At 43.1% G+C, this 13,545-nt stretch overlaps 1 protein-coding gene across 2 annotated transcripts in view; it reads left to right on the top strand.

Annotated features, from left to right (window-relative positions):
* Nucleotides 1-1,452: 1,452 nt before the first annotated feature.
* LOC310871487 (neuropilin-1a-like) overlaps nt 1,453-13,545 on the top strand; it is a 70,049-nt gene continuing 57,956 nt past the window's right edge. The window contains exons 1-2 of one of the 2 annotated variants that reach the window (XM_083783043.1): nt 1,453-2,177; nt 3,010-3,184. In XM_083783043.1, the coding sequence (XP_083639169.1) occupies nt 2,114-2,177; nt 3,010-3,184 (239 nt within the window). In that variant the 5' untranslated portion in view covers nt 1,453-2,113. The remainder of the gene's footprint in view (nt 2,178-3,009; nt 3,185-13,545) is intronic. The other variant, XM_083783042.1, reaches the window with a different exon arrangement.

Genomic DNA, 13,545 nt, shown 5'->3' with positions numbered 1-13,545 from the left:
CTTATTCTATATAGTTGCACTTGATGAGTGCCTCAGAAGTAAAAATGCAAATGAGTGATTAGAGAGCAGCCAGCCTGCAAGAACCACAGCGAGAGAATCTGGCGTCTCATTTCTGATTGGAACCAGAGAGAAGCCGAGGGAAACAGAACACAGCTGTTGTTTGCAAATAGGAGGTAGAGATCCGTTAAGACTTTACATGAACCACACGGAAATAATGCAGGATTATAGTTTCTGGGACTTCAGAGCTATAGAAGGCGACAGTGATTATTATATTTTCCACAAACCAGTGTTTGACAAACAACAACGTATTAAATTAATCTGTTCCGTGTCACTTCTCGCATGAAGCTAAATAAAAATGCTGTCAGGCGTGTGTACATTTATGGATGTAACAGGTACAGTAAAATCCTCTGTTGTTAATTCATAGTTACTCTGAGAGTGTAATGGAAACCCGCTTGGTTCCATTTTTTTAAAGGAATTAAACATAATTTTAATTGTTTCTTAAGTGTTAATATCTGTAGACAGTGGTTGGAGGTGGTCTCTCTTCCATTGAGAAATCATGGTGTCAGGTATAAGGCTGCACAATATATACCGTTATCGTATCGTTATCGAGGTATGATCATGCGCAATATCAGTATCGCAAAAAGGCAATGGTATCGCGATATATCAATATATCATCGCTACATCGTGCACTAAGCCAGCAACTTAGAATACACTACACTTAGAATAACAAATTACAAGTGTGGGAACCCAATAGCAGTAGCACATACAATTCAGTGATATTGTTATTATGCGTTTTTTTTTTTTTTATGTTTAGTTTTCAATGTTGCAACACTTACAATATAGAATATGAAATTGTAACGGTAATATCGTATACCGGTATATCATATCGATATCGCAATATTTGGCATAATTTGCATAAATATCATGCAGCCCATATAGTCAGGTAGAACACTGGTTGAAGTATAGTACTGCCTGAAGATCATAAGCCAGTATAGAAACGTCTGTTGTGTTTATGTTTAAGCATCTGGGATTCTGCCCATGCAGTCCCGGACAGGATGGGCTCTGATTGGCTAGTAGTCAATCCATTTAGTTACTCTGAGAGTGTAATGTAAAAAGATTGGCTTTTTTAACACTATAAATGTGGTCTCTCAATACTAAAGCCCGGGTTTGACAGTGAATTGAGTCCCATAAAATAATTGCAGCTTCAAATTAACACCCATTTGGATTTGACTCTCTCTCTCTGTCTCTCTCTCTCTCTCTCTGTCTCTCTATCTCCCCTCTGCTCTGAGGCGCGCGCCTACGTTTCCCAGCCCTCCTCGAACGTAGAGCGCGCGCGCGTGAGGGCGCATGGGTGTCAGTCAGCTCGTAGTAGCGGGCGGCGGTCTGTTCCTCGGCGCGCTCTCTCTCTCTCGTCCAAGAAAAAGAAGAAGCTGGAAATATTTGGTCTGGGAGGAGTGAGTGTGTGGAGGAGAAGACGTTCGTTCACACCGTTAGTTTTACACGGACAGCCAGAGAGAGAGGACTGAGAGAGACTGACTGACACACACACACACACACACATGATACACACACACTGAGATTAAAAAAGAGAACTTAAAAGAAAGACGGGATATTTTACTCTGAATCTTTTTTTGACGATCTGGTTTCCACTGAACACCGGTTGACTGCCGACTTGAATGTGTGTGATTTCTCGTCTCACTTGGAAGTATATCTGCCCGTATTCGTGCAATTATTTTCCTTTTACCTAAATAAAGGGCTCAAGCGCACAACTCCGTGGACACTTTCGGCGACTGGATTCTTTTTTGCCGTTTCATTTGAATTTATTTAACATCTCTGCAGTTGGATTATTGCCTTTTTTATTTATTTGTATTTTCTGAGGGATGTCAAGTTGTTCTATATGAGCCGTGCGGGACTTGAACCCGCTGCTGAATGAGACGGAGGATGCTGGCGACCTGAAACAGCCCGCAGCAACATTCTCTCTATATAGCCTATACTTTTGACACAAAAAAAAGGATATATACCCCCCGCGTGACCCCGTCTCTAGACTAATAGCTTTGATTTTCTTCATTGCTTTTTTATTTCACATTATATCTGGGCTGAAAAAACCAAAAGGATGCGTGGATTGCTATTGTTCCTTTACGCCCAAGTCACCCTTGTCGCTTCGTTGACTCAAACTGGTAGGTTGTTGTGCTTTGTTTGTAATATGTTTAATGTCATAATAACATTATACTTGAATGCATCGTTTTGTGCCATCATTGGACTATATATATCGCCTGCTTCGCCTCTCACCTGTTAATCCATCCTGCATGGTTTTTGGGGTCAGTGTCGGCGCTGGACTGGACGTCAGATCAGTGCATATAGCCTAGTATGTGCATGCAGTGTGCACAGAACAAATGTTATGTATTCGTTATGCAGAGAGGTTGTTATTTGTGCGATACAGACTATATTTAAACTGATCATGTTCAAATTGTCTTGCGTGCGTGCAGAGTGTCATTGTATCAGTGTTCAGCAGTTGCACGCATTGTGCTATTTTACGCACAGCATCAGTCAATGGAGGTATAACCAATGTTACACATTCAAATCCTCGGTGTTTATTTGTCTCACAGTTACAAATGGACACCTTAACACTGGTTATTTTTACTGTGTAACTGAGCCTAATATATAGGCTACTGTATCTTATTTTGAGCTATAGGCAAAATGGACATTACATTTGTCATGAATAGCCAATACACGCGCGCGTGCCGTGCACACTAACAATTTACGTCCCAAAAGAGTGGGCTTGGCCCCAATCAATTAGGCTAATCAGTTAGACAATCGTGTAGGCTAATCAATCAATCAATCAACAGCATCTGGTTATACTTAGCGACGTTCCATTCCATCGGTCGCTCGTCTTGTCTCTTGGGTTAATTGATTCTCGACTATCACTCATACCAAATTGAACAGTTGCTTTTATTGTGTCATTGTAGCCTATAATATATGTGTGTATGTGCTTCTGTCTGTCTATTGCAGATAAATGCGGAGATCACATAGAAATTGACAGCGCGGACTATCTGACGTCGCCCGGCTACCCGGGTGCGTATCCACCGTCCCAGCAATGTGTGTGGGTGATCACCGCCCCGGAGCCCGGCCAGAAGATCCTCATCAACTTCAACCCGCATTTTGACCTGGAAGACCGCGACTGCAAGTGAGTGCGCGTGCATGTTCTTCAGTGTGTGTGTGTGTGTGTGTGTGTGTGTAAGTGTGTAAGTGTGCGTGCGCGTGCGTGTACCTCTCGCTTTCTCTGCCTCTCGACTGCTCTGCCTCTGAGTCTGTTTCCACCTTTCCCAAACTCTCTCTCTCTCTCTCTCTCTCTCTCTCTCTCTCTCTCTCCCATTCCCTCACTCAGTCTTTTCTCCACAGCACCTCTACATCTCTCTCTCTCTTCCCCTTGCTCCCTCTGTTGCACCCACGCCCCCCCCATTTATCCCTCTCTTTCTACCTCTTCCAATTCTCCATCTCTCTCTCTCTCTCTCTCTCTCTCTCTCTGCTCAATCCTGCCTGGATACAGTGTGAAACTCTGCCACCTATTGGTCATGGAGTACAATCAATTATATTGTATGTTGAGGTCCAGGCCAGATTATGAAATATGGCCACATTGGCAATTACTGTGAAGGAAATTGGATTTGATGTGTTTTTGGAATTTGAGGATGAGGCGTGGCTTGTTGGTTGGACATATTGGATGGACGTATCATGTTTGGGGTAATTGGCTGATTGTAGTATCATGGTTATACAGTACTGTGCTGACTGTATAAGATTTTAGATTCATTTATGAAACAAAGATCGCATACAGTCTAATCATGTTTTGGGGTCTTATTATGACCATGTACAAGTGTGTGAGTACTGAGGAGTCCAGCAAGACAACACAATTCAATTACACAAAAATGTACAACGCCATGCTCAACGACTATACTGTATGGCTTCATATGGAGGACATTGTTGTACATAAGCCTACAGTACTGTAACAAGCATCCATGTTTCACACACACACACACACACACACACACACACACACACACGCACACGCACGCGCACGCGCGCACAAGCAAAACATCTCCCCCATCTCCAGTTTCAGACTCAAATGCTTGCAGACACACTGACACAGAAGCCTGTGTGTCCACCAGGCTCCTCATCCATAAATAAGGCTGTTTTGGTTTTATGATGGGCCCTCTTGTGTTTTTTTTAAAGGAGTCATAAACGAAGCCCCCGTGTAAATCACCACGGTGCTGTCTTAGCTCCATCTCACAGATGGGGTCCCTGAATACTATTGGATCATGTTTCATCACCCAGGGGCCAATAAAATGTCAACGGACCCCGGCTTACTCCGACATGATAGTGGATATCACATGAGCTCCTCCGGCACTTACGGACCTTGTGTTCCAAGAAGATGCATTATTTTGGAACTTGCCGAGTTTATAGTCCTGCCTGGTTCCCTCCCCGTAGCTGTACGGTATGTCGTTGTTGTCGGGCAGAAACCTCCTGTCTCCATAGTCCATATTAAAACCCATTCTGACCTGAGATCAGATTCATACGAGGTTTCCGCCGGACACACACTGGTCTGATGAACCCATTCTGACCTGAGATCAGATTCTAAAAATATCAGTCGCTCTTCGATTTTTCAAAAATAGCAGACCTACAAGCTCGTATCGCGCCACTCGGTGGCGCGATATGAGCTTGTAGATCTGCTATTTTTAAATAGCTAAAGCATAACATGATGCCGACACCAAAATGGGTGCCCGGTCAGAATGGGTTAAAACTTTTTGTGTTTTTTTTGGTAAATTTAACATCCTACTTGATCATACTACAGCGTCACACAAAAGCATCAAAAGTAGAAGATTCCGTGGCGTGTTTCGAGCGTGTATAGATCTGCAACCTTTTCTACTTTCGAATTGGAATCCTGAAAAGTTAACAGTTTTGGACATATGCGGTTTTCCACCCGACAGAGACGATGATGTGCATGATGATGAGGGTGCTGACCTGAGGTTTTCATCAGGTTATAGCCTCCACTGAGTAACCATGGGGACTAGTGTCTGGAGGGGCTGTTGATGAGTTGGTGTTGGCTAGTCCTCGCTCTCGCATCGTTGATGAATGCACTTCGGTCGGCGATGAGATCAAACCTGTGACGTTGCGGTTACGTTCCGGGCTGTCTGACCGCGGGGCCACGCTAACATGCTATTTGGCTGCCTTTTCTTTTTATTTAAAGGGGGGGGGGGGCTCATTTTGCTCATTCCGATTTATTATTTTGTGCGTGAATTTATATTGGATGATGGTAGGGTGCAGTCCTAGCTTTCCTTTGGCAGAGTTCCTATGTTGTTTTTGGGCTGGAGTCAAACCTTCACAGGATGCCAAATGATGGGGGCCTGAAGCCTTTGGCTAGACCACACTCTCACTTAAAGTTTCCCTCTGAGAAATGTAAGACTTGTCTTTAAATTGATTTATTTTTTTATGCTGTTCAAAAACATATAGATTACATTTTATCATAACTTAAATGGTATGAGTGTGATTTCATACCCCCCCCCCCCCCCACCCCCATTGTGGGAGTGGATGTTTATTTTTTTAATGAAATTCATTAATGAGCATTTCAAAAACTCAAGTGATTCTAACCTCAGTAACATAACGAACCTTAACTCTAAACAACCATTTACCAGGTGTTCCAGTTGTACTTATGATCAGCCGTGACATCGGTAGTGACCTCCGATGTTGTTTTCTTTTCTGCCAGCAATTACTTTGTCATTGTAGGTAGCATTTATGCTTCAAAAGTTAAACATCTCATTATGCAACCATACTCCTCGGTTGATCCTCACAGCCATTACCCCACGGCATCAAAACCCACCATGCCCGGTTCAAATGTCTTCTAATCAAAATGTATCATTGGAATTTCCCCCCTCTCTTATCAGATGACATGTCAAGGAAGGGCCCAGAGCCGTCCACCCCCTACCCACCCACCCATAATTCAATTACAGCTCTGAAATGGAACACACATGTCCTTCTGCTATGAAACATGTCTGCAATTATATAGCCAAACAAAGCAGGGCCACTAAATGTCCGACTGCACTTCCGAAATCTGTTTGGGAGGCAAAATATCTTCCGTCCCAGGCCCACGCCCATACAGCCATGACCCACGAGTATGCAATTATGTTCCGTAAAATGTAGTTTCTTTAATGAATGCATGTTTTGGAGCAAGGGAACCTCTCGACGCAAGTGATATATGGAGGCGTGGAAAGTCATTTGTTTCAAATGGCCATGTCAAGGCACCTACTATTTGTGATTTACTGCATAAATGATGGTGCTTCTTAAATTACTGTATTTATTTCAATCCATTTGGAAAAATGGCATTAAGATAGTATAAATCATATGGTAATATAACACTGTTACAGGATCATGTTGAACTTCAGTGCATAGGTTCTGAGTGCATACACTCAGAAACCTGTGGTAAAGCACATTTTCTAATATCTTTTTTCTTTTCTGAGGGGTCTTGAGAAACTTGTATAGAGCAGGGTCAGAGTGAATGGCGATAATTTGGGTCATGACCACTTCCTTTGATAAGCCATAACTGAGAAAAAATTTATGTTCTGTGAACAGGGGTTGATTTAGAAGACATCAATGGGTCTTTTGTATGAGAGGCTCTGGGATCCATTGGCCATGCCTCCGTGGCCAATTTGGGGCGGCACCAGAACGATCCCGTCTCATGTCCATTTCTGAAATAGCGCGGCGGACAAAAACAGATCCCTGTGGAACGCTGTTAAATGGAGCAGAGTCTTGGTTAGAGGTGGTGGCCATGTAGGGGTAATTTGAGCGTCTTTTTATGATTTCCTTGAAACTCCCCCCTACTTTTTATATATATATATATATATATATATAAAATCTCTCGCACACGCACACACACACACACACACACACCCTGACTCCCACAGACTACCACATAAAATAGATGAAGACAGATTACATCCAGGGTGCTGATGTTTCAGGAAATGGTATCACCAAACCATGAGATGCAGGGAGGGAGCGGTAGACCGAGGGAGAGATATGGGTCAGATGAAGGAGGGCTGGACAGACGGATAGAAGGAGTCAGAGCATTAGGGAGGGATAGGCAGAAGGAGAAGGAGGGAAGAAAGATTAAGAGGAGGGAGGGAGGGAGGGAGGGAGGGAGGGAGGGATGCATTGAGAGTGAGGGTGGAGAAATGGTAGGACAGAAGAGACTGAGGGAGAGGAGGGAGAAGGTATAAGAAAGGAAAGGAAATAAGAAAGAATGGTAAGGTAGGGAAGAAATCATAAGAGATGGGAGTGTGGCTGAGAGAGAGAGAGAGAGAGAGAGAGAGAGAAAGAAAGAAAGAAAGAACCTGCCCCCTCAATGTGGTCACAAGCAGACAGTTTCCTTATTACTCAAATATTTCCTGCAGGAAAACCAGTCACTGCAGGAGCTGTTATTCACTGCCTGGGGAATTAACAGTATGAATGAACGCACGCACGCACGCACGCGCACAGTCCACACACACAAACGCACAGTCCACACACATACTGTACGCGCACAGTCCACACACACATACACGCACAGTCCACACGGGAGTTTTTATTACTATACTTGTGAGGACAGCAATATTTTAGGAGGGTGATTTTATGAATGGAATTAAAAAGACAAGAAATTGTGAGAATAGCCGATCCACAAGCTCACAACAAGGTTTTGGTGGGCGATGCCGGCATGCCACTAAGAATGAATCAGACACAAGAAGCACAAACAGCACTTAGATGGCATCTGTGGGGAGGAAAGGAATTTTCTACGATGTTGTTTACCAAATTTGTGTTGGTGGGAGGGGGAGGCTAACTGTTTTGAGAAGTAATACTGACTTATCGAGGCAACCACTAGCTGGGATCAAAAGCATCATATACATTGAACATATAGTAGGATGTGTATCATTTAGGAATTATTTCATGGCCGAGATAGAGAGACGCATATTTGATACTTGATGCTTGACTGAGGCATATAACTTTGGCTTTTCTCGTACTCTAAATGAAGCGCTCCTAAATGCATTTGATTCCTTTTTACAGTGCTGTGTAACATATCCATTCCAAAACCACACAACTTGCTGGTCATCGGTTTTCTGCTGAGTCATTTTTCCTTGTGTTTACTTAGGAGCCGGACGAAGAGAAAAAAGTGCCAAGTCTCAAATATTCCGTGGCGTCTCAGCCCTTCCTGAGCCCTTTCATGTGGCTTCAGTTTCAGCAGTTGTTGTGTTTGCAGACGTTCAAGTTTTCAGGTTTCAGTTTAAGAAATGCACTAGTGCGTTGTGCCACTTGTAGCACGGTTGTGTGTTGGCTCCTCACAGGTAGCACAAAAGCATTGAATAGCTTATTTAGTTTTAGTGTACCCATTGTTACCATTACAGAAACATCACAAAAGCTCACCCACATTATCGCAAAACTATATACCTGTTGTTACCGTTGTTACAAAAGCGTACCCATTGTTACCGTTGGTTTGGTTGCCGCGGTTTGGACGGCATTGCATCACTCAGGTACACTACATTTCCCAGGGAGCCCTGCAGTGGAGTTTATCAGGGGAGGTCAGGCAGCCTGGCATTGCCTCCTGCTGAGATGGATTTGCTTTGATGTTGTGTAAAATTACTCACTAGCACTTGATCGAGTTTCATGGTTGAAATTTCAGTTATAGTCAAATTATTGAACGTTTGTCCGGAAGTGTCTTTCCATTTTTTTTACCCTCACTGTGTTGTTGTTGCCGATGTGATGAGACGAATACATATTTAAAATACCGACATCCCTTTTTTATCCAGTTTCATGTTTGGTGCACATACTTTTTGCAGTTTCAGTTCCTTCTTTCTTTTTCTAGCCTGGAGAAGTCTTGTCAAATGTGGTTTGTCAAAGTGCATGTCTTTCCAAGTTCCCTTTATTCACGTCCCCCACTGTATTGGTGCTGCTGATATGCATTTCCCATTTCACATGACAAAAAATGATATTCAATATACAGTATGTGTTTTGTCTCATAACGTCTGTTCCAAAGCAAATTGTACTGCTGTCGCGTCTCATTAGTTGTGGTTGAGAAGTAGTAGTAGCCTAGTAGCCTACTAAACAGATAACACACAGAGGGGGTTGCACCACCTCACACTAAGTTCAAACTTAGCTTAGCCTAGCTTAAATGGATTTTATGTCAAGAAGTGTGATGCTCAGGCCATTCACACTTCACCACTCCCCTGATATGATTCTTTGGGGTTCACATTGAGGCCCATATAGACTCAAGATCCAGTCCTGGTGTGATGCAGGGGTAGAAAGGAAGAAAAGGGTAAGATATGGAGGAAGAGGAATGTGAGTAAAACAGGAGAAAGGTGTAGAGATGAGTGAGAGAAGAGATTGAACAGGAAAGAGATGTACGAGAGGAGGATCGAATTAGACAGAGGAAGATGTGAGGAATGGATTCAAAGAGAGAGCGATGTATGGGGCGCTAGAGAAGGAGACAGAAACAGATGGAGGGATGTAAATAGCCTAGAGCTAGATGGCTGGGTCAGTCGGCGTGTCACCCCTAGCTGTGACCTCTGTCATCTCTCCTCCTCTTCCTCCCTCAGGCACTTCTATGGCTTCTTATTTCTCTGTCTGTGTACTTCCATCCTGCCATCATCACCTCCCATTCTGCTACTTTCACTCCTTTCTTCTCACTCTGCTCGCTCCTCTTCTATGCCTCCTCTCTGAGACGCTGGTGACCTCGTCACTCATCACTTTATATATATATATTTTTGTTTGTTTTTGTTTTGTTTTTTGTTGCACCCTTCACCCCCCCCTCTCTCTCAGCATCCCCCAGTGTCTGAATAATTAATTTAACTTTGAGGATTCCATTTCATTTAATTGCATTTATTCATTTATTTAGCAGGGACAAAACAAACTAATTAACATCTCTAGTCTGTTTTATTAAACATGACGGTTTTTATTCCAAAGGCGAATTCACATATGCTATTAAAAGATTACAAATGTTAAACATTCATAAACAAGAGAATAGCTAAAAGAAATGTCTTCTTTCAGCACCTAATATAACTTTAGAAAGCACACTGTAAACAGGCCATAGATCACATAAAACCGTAGCAGTGAATTTAAACTTTGTTAACCCATAACCCCTGATCTAATGTATACACAGCATTCTAGGATGCAACTAGACTGTGCAGGCTTTTGAAGCCGCACTGCAGGGCCACATTACTGGCACTCTGGCATGGACTGTTGGAAATGGACAAGGAAGTATGGCCATTGTCTAAAAAGCTTGACTCTCACCAGATGAGTCCCGTCTCCGGCAGCAAATATTTGGCTAATTGAGACGGAGGATGAACTTTGGAATCCAGCTTTTTATTTCAGTGTATACCGACATTGTTTGGTTGTTCTCATAAACAATGGTGGCCCTTGGCTATAACGCTGCATGTTGGTGGTTTATGCAAGACAAGCCTGTGTGTGAGCAGCGTGGATAGACGTGCACAAAAACAAAGGAACGAAATTCACACACACGGCCATATAAAAGTACAAATACAGTACATACTACATACACAATTCATGCACATGTTGTTGCTGTCGGGCAGACACTTGTATCTCCATATTTCTTTCTTTTTTTTCACAAAGGTTTTTTGGAACTTTAGGAAATTTAGGATCTTCTCACCCTCAGTTTATTCTTCATATCCATATGAGTGAAACCACCGGGATCGTTTGTTTATTTTTGGAACACAGTTCTTATTTGACGCAATATAAAACAAAAGTCTATGGGAATTCAGAATGGGGGAAAAAAACCACAACCCAGGTAGGATATGTAAATTACGTCAGACTTCGATGCTCTATGTCTGAGGTTTTTATACCCATGAAAGTTTTTTTTTTTTTTTAAGATATATATTTTTGGCTTTTTCTGCCTTTATTGATAGGTTGAAAGTATAGACTGACAGGAGATGGGGTCACGTGGCAAAGGCCATCGGGATCGGGAGTCGAACCCGCGGCACGCCGTCAGGCTGGCTCAGCAGCCTAGGTGCACGTCCGGGGGAAAGGTCATTTATTTAAGAGCTTGTGACTAAATAATAATTACATTGAACATACAAGGTTTACACCCGACTGCTGCAGTATACTTACATGCCTCTCTCTCTCTCTCTCTCTCTCTCTCACACACACACACACACACACACACACACACACACACACGCACACGCGCACACGCACATGCACACGCACACACACACGCACGCGCGCACATGCACACGCAGAATAAAATACTGCAGATAACATAAGTAAATCAGAAGTTTAGAGCATTCCCTACTCATTAGTAAGCACACTCATACTCGCACACATGTGCGACCAAATGAAAACACATGTCAGATTAGACTTTAATGAGCAGATTAACGAGGAGACAGTTTTAAGGGTACGTGCACATGCGTGCACACACATACACATACACGGCTGCAATCCCGTGCTTTAGTGGACGCACTCATTGACAAGATCCAGATGTCTTCAAAGCTAACGGTCCCAAAGCAACGGGGCCTCACGTGTATATTGTCCCTGCCAACGGTGTGACTTTAAGGAGATGTACAGGACAGAACATTATATCTACATTTTGAGCTGAATGCCAACGAAAATAAAAGCCTGGGCACCAAGGCTACATAGACTTTAAGAGACCTTTATGAGAGATCTTTAATGTTATCCAGATAGAAATATCACAAAAACATATTATATTTCCACTTTGAGTTGCAGTATGGAACTCAAATGTGGGTGGATAGATAGGTCTGTAGATAAATAGATAGATAGATAGATAGATAGATAGATAGATAGATAGATAGATAGATAGATAAGTTCATTCATAAGATAACCCTGCAGTGAACTTTACAGACACTAAAATATCATGAAGGCACAATACTGTGAAGGGATGAGGATGGTCCGGGTCAAAGGTGAAAGGTTAGGTCCTGCTGTGAGTTGACCTCTTCGGAATGGGTCGAGTCGCCCAGAAGGCTGTATCAGTTCAATATGGGGAAGAAGAGGAACCGCTGAACCCAGATACTGTTATACACACTGCTTCTCAGGGGCAGGAGAACCACAGCAGGAATAGGATATTATTTGACGTGAATTAGCTTATAATATACCGTGTCTATCGGGTGGAAACCAAAACTGTTACTGTTCACGATTCAGATAAAAAAATATCAAAGGTAGCTCATCGGCAGGCTCAAAATGCCTCGCTTCGCGCTGCTCTTTGAACTTGTAGATCTGCTACTATTTTGTGACACTGTAGTATGATCAAGTAGGGTGTTAATTTACGAAAAAACACAATAAGTTAGAATATGGAGATACTGTAGGAGGTTTTTGTCTGACCGCAACGAAATAATTTCTTTCTCTTTCTTTCTCTCTCTCTCTCTCTCTCTCTCTCTCTCTCTCTCTCTCTCTCTCTCTCTCTCTCTCTCTCTCTCTCTCTCTGTGACACATTGCCGGGCTAGTCTAGGGGGCTTCTGGGTGGACAATACTTTCTGTTGTGCCAAGACTAGAGGGATGTTTAGTGTCTTGTCTGGACAGCATCGCCTCAGGCTCTCTCTCTCTCTCTCTCTCTCTCTCTTTCACACACACACACACACACACACACACACACACACACACACACACACACACACACACACACACACGTCACACACACACACGTACGTACGTACGTACATATGTAAAAGTTATCAATTGTGCTAGTTAGATGGTGCGTTATCAGGTGCAAAGCTCGGTGCTCTAGTAGGTGCTATTAAGTCTCTGAATTACTCGTGGTTGTACCGGCGTTTTAGGGCATTTAGGGTTTTCATTCCTCTGCGTCCAGAATAACATATTGGCACTTTGGCTACCAGTGTGTGTCCACTTTATTACCACTACAAAGACTTTACTGTGCGTTGCATTCCTGCGTGTTTTTAGGGCATAACATAAATTAGACCAATCAGTGTCTTCTCCCTGCAGTCCCTAGAAGAGAAGGTGCACTTGAGCTGGGTCGGGTGCATTGCTCGTTAAATGATGGATTGGAGGAGACACACGCAGCTTTCTGATAATGGAAGGCGAAAGTGTGCGGTCATCTAGCAGTATTAATAATGTCAGGTGATACACATCCGCGGTGTCTTGACATATCAAGTTAATCACTGGCTCATTCTCAGTTATGTTCTTCTTTATTGAAACCACCAATTTTGGTCTGGGCTGGGACCCCCAGGGGTCCTTGGGGAGAGTTAATATAGCATCACAATCATATTAAGCACTCCATCCATTTAATAGAATATCTACAGTCTAACAGCACGTCACTTTGTGACACGGTGCAAGCTTGTATATCTGCTATTCCTGAGGGAAAAAACGAGAAAAATATCCAAAATGTCTGGAACATGTTGGGCGCCCCTGGCACAGAAGTCCTTTCAGCTGGGTCCCCCGACCCAGCTGAAAAGACTGCTGTGCCAGGGGCGCCCAACATGTTCCAAACATCTTTGATATTTTTTTACATAATTATTATACATATCAATTTGGGGGTTCTTGGCATGG

This window comes from Protomyctophum parallelum (genome assembly GCF_964188405.1).
Source record: "Protomyctophum parallelum genome assembly, chromosome: 14".
Taxonomy (NCBI): domain Eukaryota; kingdom Metazoa; phylum Chordata; class Actinopteri; order Myctophiformes; family Myctophidae; genus Protomyctophum; species Protomyctophum parallelum.
Note: the sequence above shows the minus strand (reverse complement) of the source record. Positions and strands in the feature narration are given on the sequence as shown.